Source organism: Hylaeus anthracinus, unplaced genomic scaffold (assembly GCF_026225885.1).
Source record: "Hylaeus anthracinus isolate JK02 unplaced genomic scaffold, UHH_iyHylAnth1.0_haploid 11994, whole genome shotgun sequence".
NCBI lineage: Eukaryota > Metazoa > Arthropoda > Insecta > Hymenoptera > Colletidae > Hylaeus > Hylaeus anthracinus.
In genome coordinates this window covers 15964313-15989810 of record NW_026534341.1, presented here as the reverse complement: position 1 = coordinate 15989810, position 25498 = coordinate 15964313, and the positions used below count along the sequence as shown (strand labels likewise).

Genomic DNA, 25498 nt, shown 5'->3' with positions numbered 1-25498 from the left:
AAATCGGCCGGGTGAAACGGTGCTGCGACAAACCGTCAATCACGTTGGTAGTTACGAACACGATCGGATTCGTACTGTTGGAATCAGGCGTCCGTCACCGGAGAACCTGAACATCTCCTCCGAGAAATCGGCCGAGTGGGTAGGTGCTGCGACAAATCCACAATCGTGCATTTGATCACGAAATGAATCCTAAACGCGCTCACCACTTCTCCAAACCGTGTGTATTCGGTTTCAGGCGTACCAGTCTCTTAAGAAAACACGTGCAATTTCGTGTGAATGCGGATAGGCATTCAGACGTCTTTGTACAACCAACTTTGGGTTTTCCTAAGGTATATCTCGCAATCGTTGCCTTATCATATTCACATTGATAGACAAAGCGTGCCAATCCCGTTATTCACGTTGCCATAGATAACATTGATTTCAAAATAGTGTTAATTTGCGATAAATCAACGGACGAGTGTCTCTAGTTTCATATCTGTATAGACCAAACATATATATATTTATATCCTCTGCGAACTCATTGTAATACTAGTCGTCGTCAAGTATAACGGAACATATACAGGGTGTCCCAAAAGTCGGGGAGGAGCCGGAAAGGGGGGGTAGCTGAGACGATTCTGAACAACAATTTCCTTTGCAAAAATGTCGGATGGGGCTTCGTTAAGGAAATATTAAGAGAAAACCTCGACCAATCAGAGCGCGCGCAGACCGTTCGAGCGGCCGCAGTAGCGAAGGCTACGCGCTAGGCGGCAGCGTCAATGTCTTTCGATGCACGTCGAGTCACTTGTTCGCGTACAAGCGCGGCCGCCAGCGCGTAGCCTTCGCTACCACAGCCGCTTGAACGGTCTCCGCACGCTTTGATTGTTCGGGGGTTTCGCTTAATATCTCCTTAACGAAGCCCCATCCGACATGTTTACAAAGGAAATTGTTGTTCAGAATCGTCTCAGCTACCCCCCCATTTCCGGCTCCTCCCCGACTTTTGGGACACCCTGTATATTTATAAATTCAGCTCTCCACGAAATCATCGTGACATCCGTCGTTACTAAATTTGACAGAGTATATTTCATTAATTACCAGATATATCAGAATTTGCAAATTCTTTAATCACCTCTCAGAACACTTCGCTATCCAGCACTTGGAGGCACGAGCCCTCAATTTCTTCCATTTACTCCAAACATCCGAGCTGAAGTTAAAATTTAGTGTCAATCAAGAGACTAAATTTTAACACGGTTACACCCCACCCAGGGGTTGTAGGGGCTCCTTACGTGTGTCACCACCATGGCATCCTTGCGGCAACGTCTTCCCCCCGTGACAGCTCCAAAGGGCAATAAGCGGTGCGTATTTCCAAGGGTGGTCAGTCCTCCTGGTGGTGGCCGAGCTGGGGTCCTGGGGACCTCGGGAACATCGCGACCGACGACTTGCCGTGCTTGCACGAAGACGCGGGGTGGATCGTGAGTACGAGGGGGAGCGCAAACAAAAGGGGGTCCTTAATACGCCGCGGAACACTCATCCTTCCATATTTGCGGACCACCTCCGAACTGGGGTGTCCGGCGAGGAGGGAGCGAGGCCCTTCCGAAGTCAGGGCGCTTTCGTGACGGGAAGAAACATATCTGCCCCGTCACAAGCTTTAGAGATAACTAGATAATGTTAACATTTTTTTTTTACCAAATTGAGATACTATTACTTTCTTCATTGTATCCGAAGTAATATTATCTCGTTTATTTTTTAATATTTCGCTATAAATGTGTTTGATATATTGAACTTTCTGAAGTTTTATTCGTTATTTATATATTAAACTCAGCTGCATCGTGTAGCTGCTTGTAAGCGTATTTTTCTCCCGCGAATTGTCGTAATGATATAATGTTTGGATTTTGATTCGACGATTTATATTGATCCATAAAGACTTTTATAACATGTTCATTGGTACTCTGACATTCAGATATGTAATTAGGTAGTGCCAAACAGCATCACGAACATTGCGAACACGGTTTCTAGATATTGAAATAGTCATAAGATCAGGTCTACTTTTCTTTCACAATCTATTGTACTCTATTATAGCCGATTCTTGTGCCGTTACGGAAGATGAATCATAATTGATAAGATGCAGTCCTTGTAATGTGGTCACCCGAGAAAGAGCAACGTAAATTTACCCACAAGTAAATATTGAATTATCTGCTTCTATGACAGTATTCTGCAAGCTTAGCCCTTGACTTTTGTGAACAATTATACCATAGCTGAGGCAAATCGGAAATTGTTTTCTAACAACGAATGCTCTATCCATTACTTCAAATTTAACAATTACACGTTCTATTATATGTTCCTGCCCGTTTTCCCATGTAGCCACCACCTGCACAGCCTCCCGCCCCAGGAACACAACGTAAATACATAGACCATGGGTTTCCACGAAGAGCCGGTAGCTATCTTGAACCAGACGCCCCGCCTGGGAGAAACGGCAGTAAGTGGGGTGAGAATGCGCAGGGGTCGGGCCTCACAGCGAGGCCTCCGGTCCCACAACTGATAATAAACCGCAGGGGGGACCAAAATGATAAAAGATAGGGAATGACAAAATGTAGAAGGCACAAATGCATTTGAAAGTGTGCAATTACATGTAGATTTACAAAACAATTTAAGCACTTATTGATGATTATGCACTTAAAATTTTTAACTATGATCATTTAATGACTACTTAAATCACCTTTATTGCTGTTGCAATTTTTACATGAAATTGCACACTTTGAAATATATTTGTATCTTCTAAACTTGGTGGGTCCTTCTCTGTCATTTCGTTCCCCTTTGCGACACTAACTTGCTATCCGTTGTGAGACCGCACCACCGCGCAATGTCACCCCTCATACTGCCACTTCTCCCCAGACGGTAAGTCTGATGCAAAATAACTGCCGTCTCTTTACGGCTCTTCTTGGCAACCCCAATTATAAAGAGTTATATACTTGTACGATATTTTACCAATAATTTTATTTTCTACTAATTACAGAGCATATACCCCGCCACGCACGAAGCGGGGTAAAGCGTATACAAGAACATATTGTAAGGATATTTATTTAGAGGTTCGGCGAAAACTGTCAAAATTTCAAGACAACACACAATATATCACACAAAATCAAATCACAATACAAATTGAATGACTAATCAATAAATTACTAACACAACTTGATAAACATAACTGACAACTATAAAACATACAAACATATCTAGTGGTTTAAATATAAACATTTATCCAACATTCACATTACAATACATTACAATATGAGGGCCCAAAACTCCGAAGGACGGGACATGATAAGGGTCCTCATAAATCAATATGCGGCTCTGAAGTCGATTTTTATATTACAATGCCGTGGCCAAAGCTGGCGTGGCAGGCGTGGCTGGCGTGGCGGATGCGGCGCACGTGGCGAACGTGGCGGCTAAAAATCATTTATTATGTAGAATCTATTTTAAATTTATAAAAATAAAATTGATATTTCTGTGAAATCTACATAAGAAGTCTAAATTATTATTATTTTTTTTAATTGAATAGAGTATAATTAATAAATTATATGAAATATATATATTCGCTTTTGTAATCCCCTCTCTCTTTATATTACTCTATTCAATGCTTCGTTCATTTCGTTCATCAAACATTTATTTGTTCAATTTATAAATAATTATAAATACCTGCAATTTTGTTTTCTTGCTGCAAGAAATTTTAATGTTAATAATGAAATGAGAAAATGACTCCATTTCCAGAAGCTCTACATAAGAAGTCTAAATTAAAAACACTTTAGTGGTATGGATCTATTCTGTGTTACGTATGCACACCCGTTCTTTTCGAATCTCGCATTCATTTATTTTATCTACCCCTTGGAATGTGGAGTCTAGTCTTACTGAAGTGCACTCTGCAGTTGTATCATACTTTTCTCAAAATCGTCTTTTAACTTGCGTTGCGTGGGTACACCCTTATCTAAACTTTCCCTAAAGCCACACAGATGTTCACCTCTGAGTAACGAAAATCTCAACCATCAAATTTCCATATATGGGAATCACTGACGCATCCCCACCAATATCTAGGGGTATATAAACCCATGATTTTCGTTACTCGGGAGATTAGAACGAAAGAGTTACGCGTAGAGTCACGTAGAGTAGCATCACGTTGATCATCTGCAGAGAGTGCTTCAGTGAGATCGGGCTTCAGTTCTCTTTTGAATCACAATCAACCATATAGATCCGCGTAACCGATTTCAATTTTATTTTGGCAATAGAAGCATTCTCGACCCCCGCATCGCCAGTGCGTTAATACCGTGCAACAATTAGGTAATTAAATTCATACACTAACCGCGACAACACGACACTGTACAATTGTATTATTAGAATTATTCAGTTTTGAATATATAATCATTTGTTAACCTTAAAAGGTCTGTTAAATCATTATTAAACCTTCACCATTGGGATGAGCAATCCTAACCAGTGTAACGACCCCACAACATAAGAACTTTACCGCTCGAGTTATTATTTGTATAGAATTAATAGTTGCGAGGCTTTATCCACGACGCGTATTATATTCCAACGATACGATTCAATCCTTACCTATCCTTCCCAACGGTTACCCTTTACCAGGAGATACCGATCCTTTTGTTTTTTTTTTAACGCGGAGAAATGCATTTACGCACACCCCCTTAAAGGAGGGGGTAGTGTGGGACTCGCCCCTCAGAAGGAGGGGAATACCCACTAAAACTCCACGGTGGCCGGGCTCTGTGCACTGGGAAGGGGCACCAGGATCTCTTACGAACGTTACCGGTGCCCCCCCCCCCCGCGCCACCACCCTTGCAATGGAGGAGTTCCATCTCCGGTGGGGAGCGACATCCCTCCCCACCTGGCTGCGGACGCCACTACCCGCAGTCACACCATGTATTGTGGTTACCGGCTGGTGGAGGAGAGGAGCTCAGTGAGGACTAGCCCCACTGGCAGGAGCGGGAGCAGCTGGTAGCCGCCGTCCCGCCGCGCGCCTCTGCCTCCTCCGCTCCGCGCGAGCGGGATCAGTTCTCTCCCGATCCCGCTCGTCGTCCTCCTTCCGCAATATGACGACCTCACAGAAGGAGGACACCGCCCTCCAGGACCTCTCGCCCCCGACCATCGACGCAATGACAGCCGGAAGCGAGAGGTCCCAACCAACAACCTGCTGGAGCGCCCGCCTCTCCGCCGAGAAGGCCGGGCACTCCTCCAACGCATGTTGGGCCGAGTCTACATCGGCCCCACACTGGTGGCACACAGCTGTCGCCTCCGCACCCACATTTTGCAGGTACTCACCGAAACAGCCATGTCCGGTGAGCACCTACGTGAGCCGTTACGACAGCCGGCCATGCCGGCGGTCCATCCAAGCGTCCAGACTTGGCAGGACCGCCCCGACGGCTCGGTGGCGGGCGGCACCACTCTCATAGAGTTCGCGCCGCCACTTCTCACGGGCGAGCCGTCGGGCTCGACGCCTCCACTCTTCGACCGCACCATCCGGCGAGATGGCGCCACTCCGGCGGAGGATTTGCAGACGCCGATATATACCTGGGGTGCCCGCCGCGACAGACGCAGTCCGTGAAACATGACTACCTCCGTCTTCTTTGGCGATGTCTCCAGTCCCAGTGCCCGGATCCTGGCGACGACGATGGCCACCGCTATTTCCGCCAAACGAATGATCCTCGTCCCGATGTGTCCCGTCACAATAATCAGCGTGTCGTCTGCATAACAGATGACGCTGACACCGGACGGGAGCAGCTCGCGCAGTATGGGAGATACCGATCCTACGGTAACCCTTTACCGGAAGATACCAATTCCCAGCAGCTATCTGACTTCGCGTCAGAGTCGATTTCTACTCCATCCTCAATCCTCAACTCCAATCTTTGGAGTTAAACAGGACTAATCGTATCTTCTTCGATCCTTGAATTCAACCCAATCGTAGGGCTCACACGCGCATCGCTATCGCCCTGGATCGTAACATCTGTATGAATAAAGGTACCTGACAATTCAGATTTCGACAACTTATCTTGTAATAAAAATGGATAAACATTTTACAACAGTTGCTGCAATTTGTTAACGAACAACCTCCAAACCTGTGGTTCCCTTCGTTTCTATAAGTTCTACATAAATAGCCAAATTATCACTTTTTTAATTGAATAGAGTAAAAGAAAAATGAGCTGAAGTAACAAAAGCGAATACATACAGGATGTCCCAAAAATGTTGTAACACCTTGAAAGGGATGGTTCGAGAGATGATTTCGAACAACTTTTTCCTTAGGAGATATTAACGGAAAACACTGACCAATCAGAGCGCGCGTATATCGTTGGAGCGGCCGTGGTAGCGAAGGCTACGCACTAGGCGGCCGCGTCAATGTCCTTCGATTAGGAGTGTGCAAGGCCGACTCGAGAATCGGACCCTGTCCGATCAATCGGGCTAAGATAAGGTCGAGGGGGCTCGAGCGGGTCCTCGAGACATGGGAAGTCTCGAGCGGCCCGGACGTGTCGGGCGGCCCGGACGTGTCGGGCGGCCCGAGCAGCCCGAGCAGCCCGAGCACAATAAGACTCGAGCTGCTCTACTACCTCCCCCGGCTCGTAACTCGTAACTCGTTCGGACGAGTTCGTAAGAGATCGTAATTCGGATGAGTTGCTGCCGATACTCGATGAATGTCGTTAAGGCGATTGAAATGTGGTGTAAAGTGTAAAGTTATTAGGGTGAATAAAAAGTTCTTCCGTTTTCTAAGTTGTTTCAGATTATGCAATATTCTGAAGTCGTTAAAATTACTTTGTATGCAAGTGTTATATATCATTTTGTAGCCTTTGAAAATCTGTTTCATATTTAATTATTAGTTACATTAATTTATTAATGGTTTAATTTTTTTTGTTTTAGTAAAATAATTGAAAATTTTAAGACTCGAGTACTTTTACATCACTACGGATAGCAAGAGTTTAAAGCTACTGAAGCAGCAAAGAAAATAAATATTATATTTTGCAGGTTAAAAGAATCGTTAAAAAGATAACGGTATTTTGTTATCTTGTAGCGTCTGTAGTGTCATCGGCGTCGGAGGAATGAAACAAGTGCGCGTGCATCGGTGTGTCTTTTTCGTGTGTGAGTGCGTCCATGTGCGACCGCACGTTCAACTGACAGAGATTTAAACAGCCTGCGCCAGAAGTCCACCTGTAAATTTCAATCGCTTATATCTCAACAACGAAGCCTCAGATTGCAAAATGGTAACAGATTTTTCAATTTGTACTGGTATGAAGACGTGATCCTGAATAAATGTCCTACATATTTGTTAACACCCTGTATAGACATAGAGGAGGATTGCCAGCACCGAAAGTGTGTCCAAAGTCTGTGTGAAAGAGAAAGGTATTGTTATGCTATCACGTGAATTTAGCTTCATGGCATGTAGCGCCACAACGCGGAATAGCTTAAACACTACCGCATGTAGTATATATTTATATTCAAATTAGGAGCGGAATTCAAATGGATTAACGCATTGAATCAACGAACCGCCACGTATATACATTGTTAAAACATTCAACGTGAGTGATCGAGCGTGGTAAAGTCGAAAGTCAGGAGAGAAAAGGGAATGTTCGCTGAAAATACATGATAGATTCATTATAGGCCGTGTCGAATCTCCGTTTCCGTTGGAATGCATTTCTTTAGAATTCGAGTCGAGTTAGCTGTTGTTCCATCTCGTAAGCTCCTTGAAAATAACAGACTCGCGCTGTACCTCGGTTCGGGTTTCCGGCGACTTCTTCAAGAGGGTAATAAATTTCCTTAAGGGTTGCGGTGTCTCGCTGGCGCGTTTTTTCTCTCTCTAGACCTCCGCGCTTTCTCTTTTCACATATAGCCCTGCACAAACATGGGCGCGCGACTCTCACCTCCACTCGACTCGGGGGTGGATCCCAGATCGATGAAGATCACCGATAGAAGGAGTAGGGCGCAACCCCTGATTGGACCAGGACAACCCAAAGAGAGGATCGAGAATCTTCCGGAGAAGGGAGAGAAGCAGCAGATCGAGCGAGGATTTTTCCGGAGAGTTCAATCGTAATCGAACCTCTGGTGACGAACTACGTAAAGATTTAAATCAAACGAGTCGACTGAATAAACGACATTACTTTTTCCCTAAAAGTACTTTGAATTTTTATTTCACGCGTCTCTCCAGGCAGAGCGGTTCAGCGCTCCTCCACGGGCACTTTACCCACGGCAGAAAATCCCTATCCGCACACGACGCGTTCCGCAACAGTATAGAATGATATTTGTCCTCTCTGCGCATGCATCAAATACATTATGAATGCCATTCTATAGGTTACATTGACGGGCTGTGTTTATAAAAAGTAGATGCATTCATTATCCACAATAAATGTAACGTTTATTGTAAAAAATATGCGCATATTATCTTTACGGAATCCAACTACTATTTATCTCAGCTAAAATCAATAACAGATGCCAAGGAATTATAAGTTCCATTATATTAGAATATAAATATATGTGTATATACATAAAGCATATTATTGGTTTTTTTTATGCAGTATACAGATTTAGAGAATTTCGTATATTGAGTATACATTTCTATTAAAATGATCTATTGTAACAATTCATAAAACTGAAGTGTAGGGTTTCTATACATAGATATATGTATACAAAGAGTGCAGGTATGATGTTGACGCATGTGCAGAGAGGACAGATATCACTCTATACCTTTCTCTCTCGTACAGACTTTGGACACACTTTCGGCCTATACAGAACCAAGCAATTCCTCCTCCATTTCTATATACTCAAAGTAGCTTGGTGGCCCTGAGCCGGACTCCTGCACTGTTGCCATTTTTGCCTCAACACGGCTAGTAGTACTACAGTAGGTTGTGACGATATGAATAGTGATAACTCCAATGATAGCGAAACTAGTCAGCCAGTAACACCTTCAAATGACGATTGTTGTCATAATGCATGTGATCCTTGTATTTTTGATATACACAGAAAGTTACTTGAACAATATGAAAGGAAAAAAAGACTAAATATAAAAGTACGAAATAGAAATAATTTACTGTGCTCATTTTTATACAAAAACTTTGTAGTTATTAATAAAACGGTAGTTTCCGAATGTTACATTCTACTTTGTTTGAAATATCAAGGTAGACTTCTTGTATTATGTACAAAAACATGAGTTTTATATTTATTTAGAATTACATCTGTATATATATGTAGTAGATGTATTGTTAATAATAATTATCCATCACTTACAGAACACAAATCAAGAAATGATGCAAGTTTATTAATTAATCCAGGACAACATGTTATGTTACATTTAAAGGATGCAACCAAACCATTAACTCCAATTTCTTGGACAGATGACAGCATTCAGTTTTTAATTAGACTTTACCACAGCGGAAAATTTAATACGTATTTAAAGAATATAAAATTAGGTGATGAAATTCGTATCAGAGGACCATATGGGAATTTTAAATATAAAAGTAACAGGTTTGGAATATACAAGAATGTTAAAAACACAACATGTTATATACTAGTATCTTTATGGCAGCTTGTTTCATAGTGCAACATTAAATTACTAAAAAAATAGAATAACATTTGTTAGTTTTCAGAACATAATTATGTTTAGTATGGGTTCTGGAATAACAGCAGTTTATCCTATAGCAAAGTCAATTGTAGACAATGAACTCGAAGAAACCAAGATTCATCTTATTGGAGGATTTCAGAATATATTACAGATACCTTTGAAAAAGGAATTACAAGACTTATCAGATTATTGGAATTTTAAATGTACATTATATATATCACAATTACGCAGTAAGTTATATATTCTAAGTATCATTGAATAAATTCAACTTTAAAAATATTAATTACTCCTATAACATGAATACATGTATATACTGATAACAATATCAATTAAATATTTAAAAATAATCTACAATTCTTAAAATACTTACCAATAAATTATAATACTTTAATTTATACTTAGTACACCACATTGTTACACAAAAATAGAAGTATGGTTTTTAAATCTGAAGCTGAACTTTCAAGGAAAAGTAGCAACAACGAAATATAACACAAATTTTAAGTTACAGTAATGAATATTTGTAGGAAAATGTTTTTTTATGTTTCAGATAATGCTTATAATCTTCATGGCATAAATATAAAATCCGGTCGATTAAATAATCTAACAATCTCTAAAATGCTTGAAGATAATATCAATAATACAACATTAATCTTAATATGTGGTACTAATGAATTTAATAGGTCTGTTGAACAGTGGACAAGATGCATGAATCATACATATATACATGTGTTTGAATAAAATCGGTGTAACTTATCTGAAATAAAATTTAAATAAATTCACGAGTTAATGCAACACGATATACTTTCTTGACAGTGTGGACAAGCACCATGAATGTGACCAAACACAATATGATTACTAGCAACAGCTTGCAACCACTGAAATGTAAAGTATTTAATAAATATTATCTTAATATTTAATACTTCGATTATAAAATTCCCTTGTAATTTGAAAACATACTTGTAATAGACAAGGTGTATGAAAATGTCTCCTACATTGTGGATTACTGCATATTTTGTCAGGTAGAGTTTCATCGTCTAATTTCATAGAGAAACAAATACAACATTCTTCATCAGTCACAATAGCATTTTTATCTTCTATGCATACTTTTTCTTTTTTTGGGGGAAATGTATCTATATGTAACAACATCATTAGATTGTCTACTATATTACGTTTTGGACTCCAATACTGAAAAAAGATGTACTATGTAATTATATTGCACTGTCAAATGTAACTACCAAATGTTGCCAAGGTATATATTTTCACGAATACGACATACATGTATATTCTTTGAAAGAAGGTCCATTTGCAATTTAATTTCGATGTCGGTACCCATAAATTTAATTTCTGGCAAGTCCATAGGATTCAAGGGATCCACTTGAATAAACATTGATAAAGATGGTGTTAAGTAAATTCGGCGATAAAGATGGGAAAATGTTGGTTTTAGTGGATCCAACACCCAACACTTTCTAATCATTAAAAAGTGATATAACTTGTAGATTAAACGTTTAAAACATCATATTTGTTAAAATGAAATAACTCTACAATGCTTACTCATCGATCAGTCTCAAATTTGACCATGTATTTTCAAGTATCTCCACTTGTAACTTGAATTTATTCTTTGCAATAATTAATGTTGACAAATTCCTTTCAAAGGGTCCAAAGGCAGATATTTCAGGCAAATCTGAATAGATAACTTTCCAGGGATTTGGTCTATGCTTTGTTCTTTGTAATTTTAAAGACACATTTTTCAATGATAATTGAATTGTATTTAAATTGCTATCAGATAATAATTTAACCCCCTATAACAATATGATTATAATGCTTATATCATTTAACTATGTCTAAAGATTTAAAAATAACAATGGATAAAAAACTTGTACCACATACTGGTGGAGCCTTAAGCGCATCTTTTAATTCTTGCATTACTTCCACTGCTTCATTATCTGTTACTTCATATGTGTCATCTTCAAGGCGAGCAATGTTCATAAAACTACTCTGTTTAAAAATATTTTTGTTACTAATTTTAGCATCAAATATAAGATATAAAATAAATAACAAAGCATTATCAATGAAATATATATAATTTGTTATCTACATAAATGTTACACTCACTATAAGTGATTGTAATTGCCTTAAAAATGAAGACACTTTTGTTATGTTTTCCATCAAATTTTTCACCTTCTGACTAAACTCTATATTACGTATGAGTGTGATTTCTTTACCAAAATTAATGTCTGCATCGTGTAACGATGGATAATTCGGTACGATTAGTTTCAATTTTACTCGAGTATTTCGTCCTGAATTAGATCGACACGAAACTGTTAAAAAACCTTGCCATGTAACTGGAGATTCAGAAATTAGTATCATTTCTGGATAACTTTGCACGATAATTTCATATTCATCAACGACCATCGTAATTGATAAATTAAATCTTTACCATTATATGCACAAGTTGTAAAATACAAGCACTGATAACAATAAAATTACAATGAAAACAAAATTTGACAATGCTCGACAGTCTTTTGACCATTATTTACATATTCGCTCGCTTGATTGGTCACTGTTGCTCACTAGGTGGCTTTAGTAGATCGTAATGTACATGTATTATGTATATGTATATTAAAACATATACATATGCACATGTTTATGTTATTAAATATTTATTGCCACATTTAGCCTTGATTTACATTATTAGAATTTAATTAACAAAATCATGACTTATTATATTCCACTTACTGTTTTTCAGAAATTATATGGAAACATTAGTGTAAAATTCATTTATTAAAATAATTGTAAAGAAAGCGAAATTACAATATGTCTTTTAAATTTCATTGATATTTTCATAGTTTGTTACCTTTGACGTACAACTAAAAATTTAAAAGCGAAAATTAACAAAATGTAATTTTGATTAATGCGTTCTATTTTCAAATTTTTCATGGCTAATTTCTTTCAACAAAATTTGTTTCCATTATCTTTCCAGGAAATATGACTGAAACCATTTAAATAACCTTGAATGGAAATCGGTATTATATGATTTGAGCCATGTGCGAGATAAAAATATATAATATGTAAGTATATTGACATATGTTGAGTTTACTGTACATGTGCTATAATTTATCACTTGAGACAGTAACATTCCACTAAATTTACAATAGGGTTTCATTTCTTACGGTTCTTTAAAAACAGTTAAAAAAGGTTGATAATGCTGTATCATAACATATGTGCAATACACTGTCTTTCTTTGTTTAGTTTCGTGTTAGTTTTCTTTGTTGTAGGTGGTTGTAGGTTATGAATCATACTGTGATCCTTATCTAATGTAACATTTGCAGTCTTTGTACTAAAACTATTCTTTCGTTGTCAGTTTAAATTCTTTGAATGCAATACAGATATCAGTGTGAAAAAAAGATACAAAAAATAAATTGCAGACGTGACATAAAGAAAACAAAGAAAGACAAAGTACATGTATCAATGTTATGTCTATGTGTTTGAAAAAGTGTGCATAATGTCTTTCATCGAAGCAGGATTGTGATAACGTAGTACCTATTATTAGTATTGTAAAAAAAAGTCTTCTATTAGTTGTGAACTTATACATACTATGATTGATAAATAGTATTATTTATGAATGAAAATATAAATAATTATTGAATTCTAGTAATTCATAAAAAGAAGATGCACAGTATTGTCGTTAATTTTGCCCAAAGTATTAAAATAAAACTGAAAATATGTACCATGCAATGTTAAATGATATGGTCAAAATTGGATATAGTGATTATAAGTATAAAAATTAAACTGAAAAAGTACAAATAAGTGTACAAGATATTGTTTATGTAGTAAATATATTTATTCTTTGCAATATCTTACAATATCAATATTAAATAGAAAAAGAAAAGAGAAAATATACTTTATTGAATATGACTAACATATTAAGAGACGAACCATGGGGACTGCAAGTATTAGAATGTGCGATTTTCAAATGCTGTCCACATGGGCGTGTCAATCGAATAGCATGGCATCAAGGTGGAGTCTTGGCTCTTACATATTTGGCATATACCTGTTACCATATGACCCGAAAACCAATATCTGTTGTAAAAAATGTGTTGAGTCTGAATTGTAGTAGTCTATCACCACCAGATAATATTGTAATTAATAGCACAAACAGAGATACATGGTGCGATTGGGCTCCATTTGGTGAGTACAAATTCTCTGTAATATTTACTTCAACCAACAATAATCATCTATCAAATTAGAACAAAATTATGTTCATGCAACAAATTTTGTTTACAGATACTGCAGAGGCACCAGCATTGCTTGGCATGTTAGACTCAGCATTTTTGTTTGCATATGCAGCAGCTATGTTCCTCAGGTGACCCATTAAAGTGAGCTTAATTGTGATGAAAACGTTTCAAAAACTATTCTGATAATAAGTTTGTATTCATGTGTACAGTGGTTTCATAGCGGAAAGGGTAAACCTACGTTATTTTCTTACATTTGGTATGCTTGCATCAGGTATATCTTGTTACCTTTTTGGTATTGCTAAGCCGTACAATATCCACAGTTTGTGGTATTTTGTTCTAGTTCAGGTAAGCACACAAACAAATATTTATTCTTTAAAACAAATATGTTTCATTATTGATTCTGTTTAGGCAGCAGGTGGTATTTTTCAAACGTCAGGTTGGCCAGGCGTAGTTACGGTTGTTGGAAATTGGTTTGGAAAAGGAAAGCGAGGTTTAATTTTTGGAATATGGAACTCTCATACATCGTTAGGAAATATTCTGGGCACTTTACTAGCTGCTGAGTTTGTGGAGTCTGATTGGGGTTTAAGTTTTATGGTACCTGGAGCTACAATGGGTTTGACAGGATTCATGATATTTCTATTTCTAGCACCCAATCCTATGGATATAGGATGTATTCCATCTATTCCTCCTAGATATAGAAAATTCGATGCTAACAACACTTCAGATGAAGATAATGATGTAGATGATTATGAAAATTGTAATAATGATATTGAAGACGTAAGTTAAAACTATTTTTTATTAATAGGATTTTTGTATGACTATCAGCATGAAATGTCTTGGTCGATGTACATAACCACTATTTTATTAATCTCTATTTAGCACTGGAATGTAAACGAACTTTTCACCCTAATAGAGTTTTATGATGATCTTTTCTGCATATCATATAATGTACAATAAAACCTCGATTTAGCGGATTAATAACGGCAAATAACTTACAAGTGTACTGGCATACGATCGCAAAATTTTGTCCGTTAAGTCGAGATTTTATTACATTTGAAAATATTATCAGCATCAACACAATCTTTCCTTTTTCTGATAGTTATGTTAATCATTTGTTTACTTTTCACTCTTATATTCCTCTTAACTCTTTAATTTCATAATATAAATTATTCTGTAGTATGCTGTATAAACATTTATATTTACTTATATATTTTTTTTTTATTTATTTTTTGTCTTTGCACATATCACACGCTCACTAAAGATAACCCATTTGCTGTATTTAGCGTCTCATCTATCGATGTGTCTACCGTGAACAGGTCGATGTTGAAGTAAGTGCATGCTTTGTTTTCTACATAATTAATAGTGCAGTTTTTGTAACTAAATTAATGGAAGATGTATTCTATTCTTTTACTATGTATTTCTATATATTACTTAAATATTTATATAATTGCTTTGGTATTTCTTGCAAATAAATTTAAACTTTGAATGTATATCTTCTACTTTACTTGTATCAATATTTATAAAAATTTACTTTCAAAGGATGTGGCATGTTTACGATCTGAAACTAGTCCAATATTAGGAAGGCATAGGCGTGTACAAGAACATCATACAGGAAATGCAATTGGATTTATAGGGGCTATGGGTATACCTGGAGTCATAGAATATTCTCTTTCCTTATTCTTTGCAAAGCTTGTAAGCTATACATTCTTATACTGGTTACCATTGTACATTGCAGCATCAAGTTAGTACTTATTGTATTATTATTATATATTAGAACGTGTTATACATATTTTTATTTTTTTTTCAGCCACTTATAGTGCAACGTTAAGTGCAGATGTTTCGATTTTATTCGATGTTGGTGGTATCGCTGGTGCAATAGCAGCTGGTATTCTATCTGATTATAATGGTATGAGTGCATTAACATGTGCACTTATGCTTGGATTTGCAGTTCCTGCAGTATGTATTATCTCAAATAGTAAATATTGTAAACTTTATAAGTGGTTTACACTATCTAATTTATTAAAATGACAAAGAATATAAAATAAACATAATATAATTTATTATGCAGTTATTTCTATATGATTACATTGGAAGTTCTGGCTTAGGCATCAACATAATGTTACTATTAATATCAGGACTATTAGTTAATGGACCTTATGCCTTGATAACAACTGTCGTGTCTGCTGAACTTGGAACTCATCCTAGTTTAGGAAACAGTTCTAGGGCTCTAGCTACGGTTACTGCTATCATTGATGGAACAGGTAGTATTGGTGCTGCCATTGGTCCATTATTAGCAGGTTTAGTATCGCGTTGGGCTGGTTGGCATAATGTGTTTTACATGCTTATGATTGCAGACATGCTGGCTTTATTGGTAAATATCCTCTGTGTTCAGGTTTTAAACAGCAATGGATATTTTTAAATTTAACAAAATTTTTATTGTTTCAGTTTTTATCAAGATTAGTTTACAGAGATATACAAGTGTATAGACAACGATGGAGAGTTGTTTAATTTCATTCTCTTATGTCAGATAATAGATAAATATGAAAATAAATAAATTTTCCGAATCTGCATTTGCAGTTTCAGTTTTTTTTTTCAAATATTATAAAGTATATATAACATTGCACTGTGTACTTCTATCTAAAACCTATTTATTATTGAGTTTTAGAAACATTTCCTTTGAGTGGACTAAAATAAACAATGTATTTTCATAATATTGAGTATTGTGATTTACTTAAGTTGTATGAGTTAATAATTTTTTTAAATTTGTATATTAAAAATATAATAAAATTCCAGTTAAATTAGCCTGTTTGTGGGTTACTTTTTCATCAGTGGGAGTGTTAGACAATTTCTTTCTCTGGCATAACATTAAAAATAGAAACAATGAAGGAAAAATGACAAATGTATGATAGCTATGATTTGCTAATTTAGTTGGAGTTTGCTTTAGTTACTAATCGATAATTAAATAAAGATAATTGTATCACACTGTTATGGAATACCCATAGGAATTATGTAACTAATAGAATCTGCAAATTCACCCCATGATGCTCTTTGTATTTGAAATGTAATAATCCATGCTAAAAGACCAGCCAACCATAAAACTGCTCCTATTGCAGAGAATATCACATCTGAAAATTTGATTTAACAAAATTATGTTTACTATGTATATTATATGCATACTCATTTGCCATATCATCTATAAATATTCTATGCTTTGAACAAATTTAATCAAAAACAGAACACTAGGTCGAATTTATGTTTACTTCTTCTAAAATGCATTAAATCTTCAGTTTAGACTTGTATTAATAGCATGATTCATTTTATAAGTTTACATAATAATAATATTATTAAAAACTTACATCTTTTGATTTGTTTTTGTTCTTCATAATGTGGTACGATAAAAGCTTCTTTTGCAAACCAAACTGCATTTACAGCCCAAAGAAACGGTAGAAAAATAAACCCAGCTATGAAATAACCACAACACTTATTAATGTTTATGTAAACGATTAAATTATCACAATTAATTATATATATTACTTACCACGAAAATACCATTTACAAAGATATAATTTTTTGTCATTCGGAATCTTCGATAAGTCCATCGCGATAAAGGTAACTTCAAATTACTATAACCTATATTTTTATTTTATAGATTCGAACCTGTGCATGCAATATAATTTAATTAATCCTATGTATTGTATGGATACACCGGAGTACTTCTAAAGTAATCAATTAAAGCGTTGGGAGAAATGCATGAATAATGCACAAAATACATTTATGATGTGACAAACTTAAACTCAACTTGTGCAGTCCAGTGAAAATGGTATTCACGTTTCCCGAAAGATGGCATAACGCGATGTTTTAAAAAGAAACCGAGTGACGAATGACGTGTACGACGAAACGGTTCTCATATGGAGCATATCGAAGTGGCGATTACTTTACAAAATACAAAATACATCATGAAATGTCGTTATTGGTGTTACATTACCACAAGTTGCAATCGAAATTAACAGTTTGCGTGTTAAGTTAAAAATAAAATTTTAAAGAAAGTGAATAGAATTTAGGAAAATGTTGAGTTCTAAATGGTTTCGAATGAACACCACTTTAGTCAAATGCAATGGTGGGAGGCGAGTCACGTGACCAGCTAACTTGCCGCCCCGCTTGTCGCGTGAGTATCCGGGGGCCAGCCATTTTGATTAGTAACATGGCGTCAGCGGAGATTAATATGGCGTCCTCGGACATAATAACCGAAGTGGAGATTCAACCAGATATCCAAGAGGTTGAAATAGAAACAATACCGGTGGAAATACCTTGCGAGACCGTGGAAACCACTATCGAGGGGGAGGATGGGCAACCGATGATAGCTCTTCAACCACTTCCAGAGCCAGGACGCGAAGAAATCATACTACAGACGCAAGAGGAAATCGTCGGCAGTGATCCCTTGAGCGTATACGATCAGATCCCGGTACCAGAGAACGATATTTATGTCGAGTCGAGTCCTGGACCATCGAGAAAGGGTCCGAAGAAGGCCAGGAAGAGCGGTGCGTCGAGATTTCGAGCGTCCGATCATACGATTTTTGGGGAAATGGGTTCGGAAACGAAGGCTAGAAAGTGGGAGCAGAAGCAAGTGCAAATTAAGACGCTCGAAGGCGAATTCTCGGTGACTATGTGGGCTTCAGGTACTGATGATGGTGAGTCTCGTGTTTGTTTCTAACCTTTTGATAACTTAAATGAAACACACCGAAGTAGTTGGTCGAAAATCTTTGCAACGGGTATCTCTTCGTGTAGACTGGTGGGTACGCACTTCCGGTGGGCTCCAAATCAATACCGTGATTTTCTTATGGGAATGCCAAGTACTTGTACGATACGTTCTCGACTTTTTTTATTATTGACGATTTCGTTGACAGTTTGTGTTGTTTGTTTTGATCGAGGGAACGCCATTATGCTGCCAGGGGGCAGCCATATTTTGAAAATGGCTTCTTTTACCGTGATCTATCCTCTCGCATGATAATGGCGGAGCGGAGACATACTCGTAGCAGAACATACAGAATTCTTGCGCTTGCGTTATCTTTCATTTCCTAATGTTTTACATTATTTAATCTTTTACTTTTTTATCTATACGAATTTTTCCACATTCTTATCGAATAAAATACCCAATTCCTTGTTTTATAAGGCCAGCTTTTTAATATGTTAGATCTATTCTTTCAAATATAAAGCGTGTTTTGACTTCTTGCGTCATTTGATGTGAAATCCATAATTCTTTTCGAGTATTCATGAAATCGTTTAAATTAAACTTGCCTTAAAAGTTCAATTAATTTTAGTTATTTCTTTTACGAATTCTTACGAAAATTTTCTCTTACGAAATGAGATGCAATATCGTTTAAAAATAAATGTATAGATACACGATCGATCACGTCTTTGTCGTGCCTCTTTATTATATAAAGGAATGATTAGATTTATACAGTAAATTTATCCTAATACTCCTATGATGTAATAATAGAATTGAATCCATAAATTATAATGAAACGAATTTTTAAAATGTAGACTAATCTTTATTTTTGACTTTTAATAATTCAGTTCTTCAAAATTATAGCAACTTTTAATTCGTATCTTTTCTGTTACATATTTTATTCAAACGTAATATTAAAATGAATTCAAATTTTTGGAAATACTTTGTCAATGTCTGTGTAAATTTTCTATACTATAATTTATACTTTTATAAAGAGTAAATAAAAAGTTAAAAATGTAAATGTAGTACACATTAAATCAGTTGAATATATGTAAATGTACATGCAAATAATTTTGTTCTCTCTATATGAAGAGTATATATTGAATTATTGATAATTATCAATTAATGATTCAATTATTAACTTTGTATATTTTGTTGTTGATTTTTTAGTTTTATATTACATGCAATGTTATATACACACTTACATACATTGCTTTTTGTTATTAAGGAGAACAATGCTTATGTTATTATGCATCAAAGGTTTTTTAACTAATGAACACATAAAAAATACATAATTTTTCGTAAACAAAAATAAATACAGTAGCTTTTGTTTGGGACTGCTTGTTTGTTATTGTTAAAGGGAGTGTCCTATTAGCTCCTCACCTGGTGGATGTTCCAGATGAAGGCTCAAATCCAGAGCCTGATCCAGACTACACAGAATATATGACTGGTAAATCCAATGCCAAATTCAATCATTCTGGAAGCTCCATTTCTGATGGAATGCCAGGTCTTGACCTTTCGGATCCAAAACAACTGGCAGAATTTGCTAGACCTGGTCACAAATTGAAAGTACGCAAGCCACCTGTGTTAGATGGCGTCGAACGTACTATAGCCTGTCCACATAAAGGATGCACAAAAATGTTCAGAGACAACAGTGCTATGCGTAAACATTTGCACACCCATGGACCGAGAGTGCATGTATGCGCTGAATGTGGAAAAGCTTTTGTTGAAAGTTCAAAATTGAAAAGGCACCAGCTAGTTCATACGGGAGAGAAGCCTTTCCAATGTACATTTGAAGGATGTGGCAAGAGGTTTAGTCTTGACTTTAATCTTCGTACTCATGTTAGAATTCACACCGGAGATAGACCTTACGTTTGTCCATTTGATGGATGTAGCAAAAAATTTGCACAATCAACAAATTTAAAGTCACATATATTAACACATGCAAAAGCCAAGTAAGTAAAATTTATTTTTTTTTTTTCTTCTGTAAATATCAGTAAGTATTTCTTTTATAAATATTAATTATTTAATACATTACAAATATTAAAATTTAGGTCGCGTAACGCTATTGGGAGACAAGTACAACAAATACAACTTCAACAACCTCAGTTTGTTCAAGTTGAAGTTGCGGATGTGGATAACCAACAGTTCATTGTTTATGCCGATTAGCCCCCCTAAACAATGATCTCATATCCTACTAAACCTACTATAGAGTATCGTAATCATTAATTAGTAATCTAAACAATGTAAATATTTTCACGATACAAGTGATGCGAGCAGGACATTACAGAGAAGCTGTTAGTTGTCTTAAAAGATGAAATTAATTACTCAATTTATACCTCTGTGCTTAGACGCAAAGTAAATCGATAACACGAGCACTATACTACCATCAAAATAAAATAAAACTATGCTAAAGAAGGTAGTTCTTATCTTCTGAGTTGTGTAAAGTAGAATGTTGCACACTGCTCAATCTCATGTCCGAGTAATTAAATGATACCTAGTGCGCTGTCATGAAACTGTATATATTTATACGTAAAGTAAAATATTGTATACAGTATATTTTGGAGAAATTCTGATGAGAATAAACTACAAAATACGTCTTTTCCGTCGGACTTAATTGTACCACTTTAATATACTTTTTACACTATGTAATGGTAATTGTTAATAGTCATTGGAAAAAAGGAAGAAACATAAATGCGTCTATTGTATATTATAGTTTAATGTCCGCAAAATATGATACCTTAATTCCTGTAAAATTATTAAGACGTTTTTAAGTATTGTCTACTGAGGTGGACATTGAAAGCATTGTAAGAGCAAGTGGATGCGTTTAATATTGTCGGCATTAAAGAAACCGATTAATTCGAAAGACGTACATTTACATAATATATTTTATCCGTGATATTCACGAACACATTGTGATGTATACATGTGCATCGATACAATGACATTAACGAAGTTGTTAAGAAATTCGTGTCATTTCGAAGTAAGAAGCAATAGTTTATAGATAGATTTATAATATCGACTGTATTAAATGGCGATTGCGTGCATCCCATTACATCGTTATTCATTAACATTCGCATATCACAGTTTTATACATGCAGCTATAACGTTAAAACGTATATCTACAATTCAACCTACATAATAATTCTAACATTATTTATAAAAGGAATTTGGATTATTTATTTAAATTGTGTAAAGTATATTCTTTCATAAATATTTCTTTGCAGCTATGTATTTCCTTTTTATAGCTGTATTATTCATTTACGAGAATACGAAATATTTTCAAAGTGTTTCTTTAAAGCTCATTTTCTAAGATATTAACACATGTTTTGTTGTATGAGACTACAATCTTGAATTTCTTTCCTATCGAATAATTTTTGGCTTTTATATATTCTAATAATTTTGTGCATCTTTTACACTATGTATAAGGTGTTTCTAGAAGTCGTAAATATTTCAAATTGATAATTTCAGTTTGTAATAAAATATGAAACATTGATATGAATTCTGCCAGTAGCATACAATGTAATTTGGCCTATACAATTAGATCTATTTGGTTGGGGAAAGAAGTTTGAGAAATCTTTGTAATATTTCGAATGCCTGGTGGAAACATAGAAGCTTAGTCTGATATTGGTCTGCTAATAAATATTTTTTATCAACACTATACTAGGAGCATTCAGCATAATTTCTTGCACATTGTAATAATAATTGCTTCGTGTTGGAAGTAATGTTAAATATAATGTGAGATATATAAAACTACCTGTCTTGTGTTCGAATACTACTGGTGTATGTTCATATTATGTCATAGCTTTCTCATTTAAAGTTTATACAAATGGATTTAAAAAATGAGTAAACACAATTTTCTAGTTATTTTATTTTATTATTACACATGCAAAATTTCTTTTATACTGTGATAATTTTATACAGTCACAATGGTCACATATAAAGATTCATTAATGCATTGGAAATTATAATAATTCAGTTTACATTCAAGCATATCTATTTATAACCATATAGTAATTTAGACGAACTCGAGTGAATACAAAGAAAAATAATTATGTTGACATTAATATATAACATCTATAAAAAAAAAGTGATGTTTGTTACGTTATCAACTTCAACACAATTATGTATTAAATAATTTTATATTCAACCCTCCAGTTGATAAGAGTTCAAAGTCAATTGTTTACACTAAGTTTTATTTCTTTCTTAGAAAAGTACAACTTTTATACTCCTTTTTATTAATTGCATACAACTTATTATTGCTTAAGGGAAGAAATTAATATTCTCAGAAAATTTGTTATACAAGTGATAAATGAAAGTTTCAAATGTATTAGCGAATACACTTTGTTTGACAAGATGATCAACGTATTAACCGATCAATTTGATCGTTTTATTATGAAGAATTATTACAATTGGAAATTAATAAAATTAATACCTTCCGGATCGACCATCTCGGCCTTTATCATCTCTACCTTTTCGACGATCTTTGGATCTGGATCTCCTGTCGCGAGAGCGCGACCTTCGCTTGCGATCACGACCGCGAGATCGTGAGCGAGATCTCGATCGACCCTTTCCACCTTTCTTTCGACTGTATAAATACCGTCTTAATTCTCGTGAAATAGGTTTCAAATGCATGAAGTTACAAAATCCTGAACGAGTACATTCTCTGAAACAATATTCAAGTTATTTAAAAAAAATTAAATATAGTATAGAATATTTAATAACACTACTCAAATGAGTATTTTAAGGTAAAAACAAAATTTAATTCGAGTCTCATACACACCCCATTTCATATTGACGGCAGCAAGCTTCTCTGAAATCGGTAACTGGTGAAAGTTCAGCATAAACGGGTCTACCACCAAACCATCTATTGTTTAAATCATTTACAGCTCTTTCTGCATCTTCTTCCCTTCGAAACTTGATATAAACATTTCCAACTAAGTGATCTCCAAGATTATCACAAACATTCATTTCCTCTATTTCACCATACTTGTCCTCGCATTCAACAAAGACATCTTCAAAAAAGTTGTCATAATGTTCTTGCATTTCTTCATCAGATACATTGGCAACCACTAGAAAATAATATTTTTACAATAATTTAATAATTGTACAAGTTACTATACCATTTAAAATCATATCTTATTTTTTACAGATTCTTTTCTAAATATACATTTAGCTATTAATATTATACTTACAATGAGATCCATCTGCACTTTTTGCTGAATTCTGAGGATTTACATAAAGATTTTGTAGTAAGCATGTCTGAAATAAATATATCCATTAGCTCATTCTATTTACTAATTTAAACATACCAAACAATATAACGAAGAAGACATGCAAGAAATTAATAATTACCATCTATTTGATTACAATTATTAAAGGAAGATAAAAAAGAGATGCCAAACAGATTCTTTAAAGAAATAAAACTTGTAGCTAACGTCTGAAGGGAGCGTAAAGAGTAGTCAGATAGAAAGAAAAAAGGTTAAGAAAAAGTTTTTTTACCTGACTGAATGTTGGCTTGTTATGAATTCGCGAGCATCGGTCTCCATGTCGACAGGCACCGATTTTAAAATAAAATGAACAGTTTACTCTGTAAAAATAAAAAAGTTTAACAGCATTGATATTTAGTATAAAAAATTCAACTAAGCGCTGACAAGGAAACTTAAACTTACTTGTCTTTCTCTGTACCAAAAATTGATGCCAAGTATTCTGCCATTGTTTGTTTTTCCTTAGTATTTTGATACTACGATGTTATGGTTTTTAAAGCATGCAAAGAGCTGGTTTGCCCACACATATACAACGTTTTGCGTGGGACTCAGATTTCAAAATGGCGTATACGATGTTATAAAACGCTCACTTCGTAACTTTGCGAGCGATTGTCAAAGATTTAGAATCTCACCCTTAGAGGGCAAACAAATTTGTTGAGTCGTAAAACTTGGATATGTATTTTATTAATTGTTATTTCATACAGTAATACAAGGAAACGCTGCTCTTACATTGAGCAGACAAAAAGTTAATGGATTCCAAGCAGAAAATTGTTTCGAAATCTGATTGGCAGCAGTTTACATTGTGTCTATAACATCCACGAACATAGGATATAGGGATCGGGCATAGACTGGCAAATGAGTTCGTTTCGACTCACTGTTGCCAACCAGTAGAGAACAATTACCCCTGAGTTAAGGGTGCGCAGGAGACAAACTGGCGCCACCAACGGAAAGTAGGTGAACTCCTAGATAGTTTTTCCCGGTTTTCAGGCACAATAATAAAAAAAAACATATGATAATTATCCATTTCGTAATCAGGGGAAGTAAATCTATCGTTTCGTCAAGCGTATTTTGGAAAAAATTGAAAAAAAAAAAATTTTTTTGCCTTTGAAAAGCGAAAAGCGAAATTGCAAAATGTGTAACTATCCCCCGCAACGGAATTTTATAAGGAACAATTTAAAAAAAAAATCAGCCGGAAAGGACGCTTCCTCGTTTCATAAAATTACATTGGTGTTGTCGTTATGAAATCGAGAAGACTGATGTGCTTGCACAATGGCTTGAGTTTCACGCTCTCCACCACAGCGCTGGTGTCGTCTCTCCTGCTGCTGGTGTGCTGATAATCTAAAAATGCCTTTCAGCGTGGTTCAGTATCGTACTAAGAGTATGAAGCGCCCGAGCTTATATATTTTACTTTTGCATATGTATATATATTCAATATTATATTGTTAAGAAACGTCATGTATATGTTAAGGTTGTTATATTGCATTGCAATTAATTGATACAGAATAGTCCGTTACGATCATTTCAAAGAAGTAAATAATAAAAGACTGATATGATATTTATAATATGGCGTGCGTGCGTGCGTGCGTGCGTGCGTGTGTGTGTGTGTGTATGTTGGGCACGCTTTCCCATGCGGTTCGCAGGTATCGTAGTCGGTCCGGGTTTTCCGCGCACGCGCCACGCACACAGTACAAAT

At 35.6% G+C, this 25498-nt stretch overlaps 7 protein-coding genes across 13 annotated transcripts in view; 4 read left to right on the top strand and 3 right to left on the bottom strand.

Annotated features, from left to right (window-relative positions):
• The window catches only part of LOC128888866 (uncharacterized), a 125041-nt gene that overhangs the window by 22486 nt on the left and 77057 nt on the right, over nucleotides 1-25498 (top strand). The gene's annotated exons all lie outside the window — the stretch shown is intronic.
• Nucleotides 8718-10330, top strand: LOC128888611 (NADH-cytochrome b5 reductase-like). Its single transcript, XM_054145643.1, has 4 exons — nucleotides 8718-9134; nucleotides 9246-9480; nucleotides 9596-9807; nucleotides 10125-10330. Exons 1-4 carry the CDS (start codon nucleotides 8873-8875, stop codon nucleotides 10313-10315), a joined length of 900 nt encoding a protein of 299 aa, XP_054001618.1. The 5' UTR covers nucleotides 8718-8872; the 3' UTR covers nucleotides 10316-10330.
• Nucleotides 10311-12124, bottom strand: LOC128888600 (E3 ubiquitin-protein ligase FANCL). Its single transcript, XM_054145619.1, has 6 exons — nucleotides 11690-12124; nucleotides 11465-11572; nucleotides 11129-11376; nucleotides 10854-11043; nucleotides 10535-10762; nucleotides 10311-10452 (listed from the first exon to the last, which is right to left on the bottom strand). Exons 1-6 carry the CDS (start codon nucleotides 11987-11989, stop codon nucleotides 10354-10356), a joined length of 1173 nt encoding a protein of 390 aa, XP_054001594.1. The 5' UTR covers nucleotides 11990-12124; the 3' UTR covers nucleotides 10311-10353.
• On the top strand, nucleotides 12703-16388 carry LOC128888565 (glucose-6-phosphate exchanger SLC37A2). 3 transcript variants are annotated; one of them, XM_054145543.1, is made up of 9 exons: nucleotides 13474-13765; nucleotides 13862-13940; nucleotides 14022-14157; nucleotides 14221-14589; nucleotides 15096-15140; nucleotides 15352-15553; nucleotides 15620-15768; nucleotides 15881-16183; nucleotides 16258-16388. In XM_054145543.1, the coding sequence occupies exons 1-9, from the start codon at nucleotides 13489-13491 to the stop codon at nucleotides 16318-16320; spliced, it is 1623 nt and encodes a 540-aa protein (XP_054001518.1). In that variant the 5' UTR covers nucleotides 13474-13488; the 3' UTR covers nucleotides 16321-16388. The 3 variants fall into 3 exon arrangements, with proteins under 3 accessions (XP_054001520.1, XP_054001518.1, XP_054001521.1); XM_054145546.1 differs by having other exon boundaries at nucleotides 13623-13765; nucleotides 13862-13953; XM_054145545.1 differs by lacking the exon at nucleotides 15096-15140 and having other exon boundaries at nucleotides 12703-13765.
• On the bottom strand, nucleotides 16257-18810 carry LOC128888662 (gamma-secretase subunit pen-2). Of its 4 annotated transcripts, none has more exons than XM_054145729.1 (4): nucleotides 18525-18810; nucleotides 17351-17469; nucleotides 17169-17273; nucleotides 16257-16937 (listed from the first exon to the last, which is right to left on the bottom strand). In XM_054145729.1, the coding sequence occupies exons 2-4, from the start codon at nucleotides 17409-17411 to the stop codon at nucleotides 16798-16800; spliced, it is 306 nt and encodes a 101-aa protein (XP_054001704.1). In that variant the 5' UTR covers nucleotides 17412-17469; nucleotides 18525-18810; the 3' UTR covers nucleotides 16257-16797. The 4 variants fall into 4 exon arrangements, with proteins under 4 accessions (XP_054001704.1, XP_054001706.1, XP_054001707.1 ...); XM_054145731.1 differs by having other exon boundaries at nucleotides 18551-18810; XM_054145732.1 differs by lacking the exon at nucleotides 18525-18810 and adding an exon at nucleotides 18120-18260.
• On the top strand, nucleotides 17912-22199 carry LOC128888591 (transcriptional repressor protein YY1-like). Of its 2 annotated transcripts, none has more exons than XM_054145601.1 (3): nucleotides 17912-18500; nucleotides 19938-20493; nucleotides 20593-22199. In XM_054145601.1, exons 1-3 carry the CDS (start codon nucleotides 17927-17929, stop codon nucleotides 20705-20707), a joined length of 1245 nt encoding a protein of 414 aa, XP_054001576.1. In that variant the 5' UTR covers nucleotides 17912-17926; the 3' UTR covers nucleotides 20708-22199. The 2 variants fall into 2 exon arrangements, with proteins under 2 accessions (XP_054001576.1, XP_054001575.1); XM_054145600.1 differs by having other exon boundaries at nucleotides 19899-20493.
• Nucleotides 22395-24641, bottom strand: LOC128888626 (splicing factor U2af 38 kDa subunit). The gene is made up of 5 exons (XM_054145679.1): nucleotides 24211-24641; nucleotides 24041-24128; nucleotides 23734-23800; nucleotides 23322-23610; nucleotides 22395-23204 (listed from the first exon to the last, which is right to left on the bottom strand). Exons 1-5 carry the CDS (start codon nucleotides 24252-24254, stop codon nucleotides 22967-22969), a joined length of 726 nt encoding a protein of 241 aa, XP_054001654.1. The 5' UTR covers nucleotides 24255-24641; the 3' UTR covers nucleotides 22395-22966.